This window comes from Morone saxatilis, unplaced genomic scaffold (genome assembly GCF_004916995.1).
Source record: "Morone saxatilis isolate NCDOM2014 unplaced genomic scaffold, NCSU_SB_2.0 Contig12, whole genome shotgun sequence".
In the NCBI taxonomy this organism is placed as follows: domain Eukaryota; kingdom Metazoa; phylum Chordata; class Actinopteri; family Moronidae; genus Morone; species Morone saxatilis.
The window spans coordinates 22891816-22899184 of NW_023339674.1; the positions used below are offsets into that span (position 1 = coordinate 22891816).

At 43.0% G+C, this 7369-nt stretch overlaps 1 protein-coding gene across 3 annotated transcripts in view; it reads right to left on the reverse strand.

Moving 5' to 3' along the window:
- lpp (LIM domain containing preferred translocation partner in lipoma) overlaps positions 1 to 7369 on the reverse strand; it is a 135469-nt gene that overhangs the window by 1337 nt on the left and 126763 nt on the right. For all 3 annotated transcript variants that reach the window (XM_035654004.1, XM_035654006.1, XM_035654005.1), the window contains 2 exons: positions 3439 to 3617; positions 480 to 600 (listed from right to left, as the gene is read on the reverse strand). In XM_035654004.1, coding sequence (XP_035509897.1) covers positions 480 to 600; positions 3439 to 3617 — 300 coding nt within the window. The remainder of the gene's footprint in view (positions 1 to 479; positions 601 to 3438; positions 3618 to 7369) is intronic.

Here is a 7369-nt window from a genome sequence, read left to right on the forward strand (position 1 = left end):
ACACACACACACACACTCTGGGAAATACAACTCTGTCTACTCATGTCTCCCTAGTGACAAAATTCTTCTCTTGTTGAGCCCCTTCAGCTGAACTAATCTGCTTTGCTTTCCTTTGACCTTTATGTCTGCCAAACGCTGTGTACTCACACTGGCACGGCTCTTTGACAATGTGACACGTTACTTCTCTTTTAGCCGGGCACGTAATGTCTCAGCGCCGCTTATCAGCCAGCGAGCTACGGCTGACAGATTGGTTACTATGTAAGTCCATGAACTTTGCAGAGGAGAGATGGAAAGCTATTTTGAGGCAGGTAAGAGAGGGATGATTCAGTTGTCTCGCTGAAAAGGTTACTCGGGGGACGGGCTTGTACGTTATGCCTTATACCTTCATGCCGTAATGAGCCATGCGAGATGGTACACATAAGCACCACTGCTTATTATGGGGAGCTCACATACAGAAGAGAAACACACAGAGAACATACCTCACAACGGTAACACTGCACGTGGAAGTCGCGGTCCAGGGCCACAATACGGACGGTCTCCTCCTGGCCCGGCGCTGGCATTATAGGCTCAGAGCACACACAGCAGCGGGGAGCAAACTTCCTGTGAAAGAGAACGAAGAATAACAGAAATTAGCACACAACAGCAGGAAATATTGTGATCTATCCTCATTCATTATTTTGCATGGCGATGCTCTTTAAGCCTGTAAATACAGTGGGGCTGCAGCTAACAATGATTTTCATTACAGATTAATCTGGCTGTTACATCCTTGATTAATCGTTTGGTTTATAAAATTTCGTAAAATTGTGAAATATTCCCACCAGAGCTCAAGATAACATATTCAAATTGCTTGTCTGGCCAACAGTTCAAAACCTAAAGGTATTATATTTACAACAATCAAGAAGCTGGAATAACAGAAGGTGTGTCATTTCTGCTTGATAAATGACCTAAATGATTAATCAATTACCAAAATTGTTTCAACATAATTTTCTGTCAATTGATTAGTCCACCATTTCCTATCCTTTTTGGCTTTTGAGACACAACTTGTGATCTCTCACATACTGTACTACTGTAATACTAACAAAGAAAAAGGCACAGATTGTGCATTTATTTACTTAACCACTGAGGTGGCACTAAAAGCTAAATTTGCCCCTTTTTGAAATATGTTAATAGAATATTTGAGGAAAAGCTAAACATAGTCAGACTTTTACAAATATCATGTGACTCCCCCAGTAACCTTTACAAGCCTTCAAATCAGTAACTGTGGAAATGCCTTTAGCAGAAGGAGGTCTATCTAACAATAGGATCAATGAGGATATGAAAAGCACCCTGAGATTTCAGGTCCTGTCAGGTGACTGAAGGCCTTCTATCTCACATGCCGACTGAATGCCTGGGAATCAGGAAGTGACAGGAGTTTGTGGCCTCGGGGAACCCCGGCCATACGGTGTTAGCCAGAGAAACAGCTCAGGCCCGGGCGTGACTATTCCTCGACACAAAGGGCTGCACTGCTGAGGTCACACTTGTCATGTGGAATTAAACAACGGCCCAGTGCAGCGATTCCACAAAGCAAAAGCTGTACTCTCACACCAAGAGCCAGCTGTTTACTTCTGTTTCCCTTCTGGTCACTGAGCAAAGGAACATTTCTGGTAAGGTGGTGGTTATGCAATCAGATTGTGACACAATGACAGGAATTTACTATTAAATTCATGTCTTCAGTTGCATCTCATAAGGTCAGAGGCTTGTGACACTGCCTGCAGTACTCCCAAAAAGGAAGCACTAAGATGCCATATTAATTGGGCTTGAATACAGTTCAGTCCAATGTGTTAGCTTAAGGATTTTAAAGTGGCATCAGTTGATTTTTAGCCACTTGGGGGCAGTGGAACATGTGTAAACACAACACTGATATATTATCACCTTGTGACAGCTGAAGTGTTCTCAAACAGTAAGTTGCCTATTTACACATCCAGCGGACATTAAACAACATTAACATTCATTCGGAGTGATGCCTCTATCCTCCTGCCAAATGTAAGTAATACATTCACTCTTTTTAGCTCTGGTTTGGTGTCCACCAATTCCTGACAAAAATATCTGGCAGATTTACCATTTTACTTTCTTCACCAGCTACTTGCTAATGTTGTTTGGCTGCCATTTTTGTGCTAGGCAGGAAGGCTACAGTGTTTTTATCAGTGCTTTATTGCCAAAAACTGCTGCCTGCTAAAAAAAAAGGTTGATGAGAGCCTTTAGAGTGAACCACAGCTAACCAAAACAATAGCTGAAAGATGCTAAGATGTTGTTCATATGAAAATATTAAATCTATGGAAGGTAATGTATTTTTGTTATATTGGTTAAAATTCTGGTGTCAGCAATCAATGAATCAAGTCCTCCGGAAAAAAAAAAAATCTGGTATCTGTACCATCTGGCCAGGCAGACATTGCTAAAGCTACCAAGGTAGTCGCACAAAAATGGCACATAAAATGTATAGTCCCACCTGTACCTCCCACAGTTTGCACTGCTAAACAAAGCAAGAAAAGAAACACAGAAGTGTGTGCTCCACACTGCATGTTCATGTGTGTTGGGGGAGTGGCATTTGAGGAAGTCCTGAAGGGAGGGGGTAGGATTTTTAAAATACTATTTGCATCTCGCTAGCTCCTCCAACATTGCGTACCCTAGCTTTAATTTAGTGCAGCTTTAAGAAACACTTGACACATGTCTTATTGGTAGTTAGATGACTGATATAGCTTAGCTTGACAAAAAATACTAGAATCAGGGTAAAACTGCTAGCCTCTAGCATCTATCAGACCTTTTAAAAGCTCCACAGCCTTTTAAAAAAAAATGTGTCCTGTTTATTTAACAAGTTAATATGACACTGTGGTTGTAAGAGCATTAGCGTATAAATTGGAGCTATTACAACAGTTGGACTTAGTGACTGTATGCAGTACCTCAGACGTCCTGTGTTCATTGTGGGGTTGTAGGCTTTGCACAATGTCATAACTGAAAACACAAAATCAAGGCATTTCTTGGACTGGATGAAACAGCAAGTACCCTGCTTGCTAACTAGTTACATTATTTACAGTAAATAAGACAAATTTGAAGCTATTTTAAGGCTTTCAAATTTGGAAAAGGAAATTGGGACATATTACTCCTGACAAATGTCCACTCTCCTTTAAACTCTGCACTTGTCTCCACCAGTTCCTGAGGGAAATATCTGCCTCTTTAGCTGCTAAATGCTTCACTTTGCTCACCAGCTAGTCGCTAACTGTCTGCAATTTGATGCTGGGCAGGAAGTATACAGGAAAGAGCATTTTTGTTACCTTGTGCACCTGCAAAGGACAATGATGAGACTGAATAAAACAGTAAAGATGGACCAAATCAATGAGAAGTCAAAAGTCATTTGAGCCATTGCAAATACAGTAAACATAAAGGAAAACCTAATGTACATACTTGTGAAAGTCCTCGATGCAGTGGATGTGGTTGGAAGCGTCCACGGTGAAAGGGATGCCGTCTAGGCTGCGGTGGCACACCACGCAGGTGAAGCAGTGAGGGTGGTAGGCTTTCCCTGTAGCCCGCAGGATGCGCTCCATGATGGGCTTACTGCAGATGGTGCAGGTCTCAAGGGTGTTCTGTAGACACAAACACACAAACCCACAGACACCCACATGATTACACAACCAACCTGATGATGAATGTTGTGATTCTGATGATTCATTTCCAAAGGCCTTCTGAGCGCTTGTTTACAATTAGCACTCCTCTGCTAACACATTTCAACCAGCATGACAAATTTAAAAACAATTTTCTGCATTTCCTCCAGTTTTGAGTTTGTGATTTTTACTTCCTGCTGTCAGTGTTACACCTCAGGTGGCTCGGCTCCCATTCGTGCCTGTGCAACAAATAAATCCACACTCAGGACCTTTAGCTCGGCTGTCCTCAAATGCCTCTGAAGCTGAAGGAATCTGATTAGCACTCCTCGCGAAACACAAACACAGTCATTTTTCAGCTGCCCTCACCCACACTTCATCCTCCCATATGCAAGAGTGTGAGCAGTAAATATTTCCACTTTGTGATGACTTCAGGTTTTCTGCAGCCAGGCGACTGGGCAAGCGGCCCGCGGGGGGACGTGGCAGCCGCCTGCCTCTGACTTATCTGTGGCATCTCTCTTCTTAATATCTGCTGGGAGACGCCATTTGTTATTTCAATATTTCATAAATAACGACTGCCTCTCTAAACAGCAATGCAATTACGGGGGGATGGATATATCATGTAAGGGTGATCAATGTGCGGCCTGATGTGGCTGTGTGTGAGCTGATGGGTCCCGCTGTCACTGCCTCTCGCTCTGGCATTTCCTGGATCTCTGTGTCTCTCTCTCTCCCCCTTTTTCTGCGCTTGGCTGGGCTAAAGAGTGCACGGTTCAGCTGTTCCCATTGGCTCCCACTGTAGTAGCAAGCTGCCTCAGTGTTTCCAAACACAGCTCGGGGTGTGTAGCAACACTGCGCTGCGTCATCGGCTGCCTCCCAGACACACCGCCGGGCCCTGCCGTTTAAAATGACACTTCTGTGACCGCTCGGCCGAGGTAAACTCCCAGCCATCCCCTGTCCGGCTGCGGAGCACGTGCAGTGACATTTATAGTCTATATGCTAATGAGCCAAGCAGCTTTACACGGTGACGTTCACTGAAACTACAATGTGAAAATGTTCCTGACATGATTCCGTGAGGTGTCTGACTTTTGCTTCTCAGGGCTCCTCGCAGCACGATTATGTGTCACTCGAGGGCAGGAGGGCAAGAGGGCAAGAGATGAGAGCTGCTGATGTATGTAAAGGGGGTGGTTTGAAAAATGGCCGTTTCTTCAAAGCACTCCTGGAGAGGTATTATTTCATGAAAAGCAATGTGTGCAGACAAGCTTCGCATTCTTATTTGTCTTTTTTCCCTCCTCCAAGACTGTAATAGAAATAAACATTATTCCCAGGGCAACATTTGTGTATAAACAATGTCCATATTGCAATCCTGCTCGATCCTGGAAGTGGAATGAAGCCTTTAATGAGCTCGCTGCACTGAGCCCTTGAGGTTTGCCTCACGCACGCACACAGAGACAGAGAGAGGTAGAGGTAGAGAGGGAGAGCGAGAGGGGGAGAATATATTTGCAACCTGAGAATGTGAGTAAGATACCGGGGCCAAACAGCACTAAACCATCCTCAACTCTTACTCATCTGTCTGCATTTCCACTTACTTATTCTCATCTGCCCTTCATGTGGGAATACCTTGCCCTTGTTTAGCTTAACTAGAGCATATGATTTCACAGCACACAGTTCCTCCGGGCCATTGTAATGAGTACAGTACTCAAAAGACAAAATTTCTCTCTTTCTCTCTGATGGTTAGATTCTATGACCTCAATTCATTCATTCTGCTCAGCCTCTGTTGTTTTTTTATTCACTCGTGACTCCTTTTATTTGGTATTACGTAACATTTATTAGGCCTGTTACACAAACGTGGGTCTGATGTCAAAACAGAGAATGTACATGAGTTTAGGGTCTGTGTTTGGGTACAACCTCCACAGATGGTTTAAGGGAAATTCTGCATAAATCACTTCATGCCCTCTCTGTTAGACATCCAGGTCCTTTGCAGTTTGCCACTAGAGGGCTGTATATGTCTACAGATGTCCGGGTTTTGCTTTTCCCCTGACTAAATGTGATGTATTCAAGCATATGTATTCTTCCCCCCCTCCTCTCCCTCATACATTTTTCTAAGTATTTACCCAGAAGGCTAAACAAATGTCTAGGCAGATGAGGTAAAGTGAATTTAGGTCAGACAGCCTCTTGCTGAACTGAGGGGTGAGCGGAGTGCGTTAAAGTCAATTGTGGCCCCTTTTCCTCATTGTAAGCCCTTTCCTTTCGCTACAAAGTGCGATTGTGACCCCACACCGCACACACCGATGCCTGCACAGTCGGGCCCAGCTTCCCAGTATTTCGCAACAGGCTCCCAAACAACGTTTGACACAGCTGTCTGTTAGAATGAGGAGTGTGATGGCAAACAAAGCATGTAACGGGCAGCTACGAGGGTCCCATGTGCTCCGCTCTGAACATGAGAAACACGCCTGACAGAGTGAAACAGAGAGGCAGAGACAAAAATCATGATTTAGTGTCATTTTAAGTCTTTTATCTAAAAAATGTTAATGGTGTGGGATTATTTTAGTAAATCAGCTTGTAAATTGTAATTTTTTTTTTTGGATCAAATGACATTGCCTTCAGACTTGATTTAAACACGTACAGTACAACTAAATTAGAAAAATAAGTAACTAAAATTAAGTAAATTTCTTTTTTTTTTATATTTAAAAAAACCTTTAGTTCTTATAAACAGAGGCCCAATACTAGACTAAATGACTAGGATAAATGACATAATTTCAATTCATTTGTAGTAATTGTCACAGTTAATTTATTAGTCTCAGAGCCTATGGTGTCACCTCCACTTTTTTTGTTTACTTTAATGTACTGTAAGGCAAGAAAAGTAGTAATTAAAATATCACAATTAATTCAGTCTATGGTTTGTACTTTTCCATGCAAACACACAGCTACAGGTAAAACACTGCTGGAACAAAGATGTAATTTCCTTGTTTGCAGATGAAACAGTAAACAGTTGGAAATCTGCTGTGGCACACTGCTAAGCTCAAGCTGTTCACCATCTCCTCCGACCGTATCAACACAAATTTTACACCTTTCTGTTCTTTTTTTTTTTCACGTGGCCGAGTCGGGCTGACAGGAGGCAGGCTGGACTTCAGTGAGACTGCACGCGATTTATGACCTGGCACACTGAACTCAGAAAGGGCCAAATTTACAGATGATCTGATTCGGTGTGTCTGTGTGTGTACGGAGCTTCACAGAATGTGCCGGTCAGTGCCAGGCCATGCTGTGTGAATTATCTACACCCTACTGAAGGTAGGTCGGACAAGAGCTTGTTCCAAAGAAAGGTCTGAGTGCTGCTGCTGCTTTTGGGTTTCCTCTGCAATGAATAAGAGATACTGACTTGGTCGTGAACTATGAGTCAAATCACTGACCCTCCTACTTCCTGAGGGAAGGTGTCTGCTGACTTAATGAACCTTGACAAGCAGCCTCTCTCCCGTTTATTTCTTAATATGGGTCAATCAAGCAGGACCAAGTGAAGATTATTTTGCCAACAAGAGGCTTGTTTTTCAACTGCAAGTGCTACAAAAGAAGAGAAGCAAGAAGAAGTGGGAAATAATAGAGAGGAAGGAACAATGATTCATAGTGAGGGGATACTATAGAGAATGTTAGAATGTTACAAACTGCAGGGGTCAACAGAAATAATGTCACAATATAATGCAGTCTAATGCAAACTACGGCTTTAGGGTATTCAAAAGAAGGAA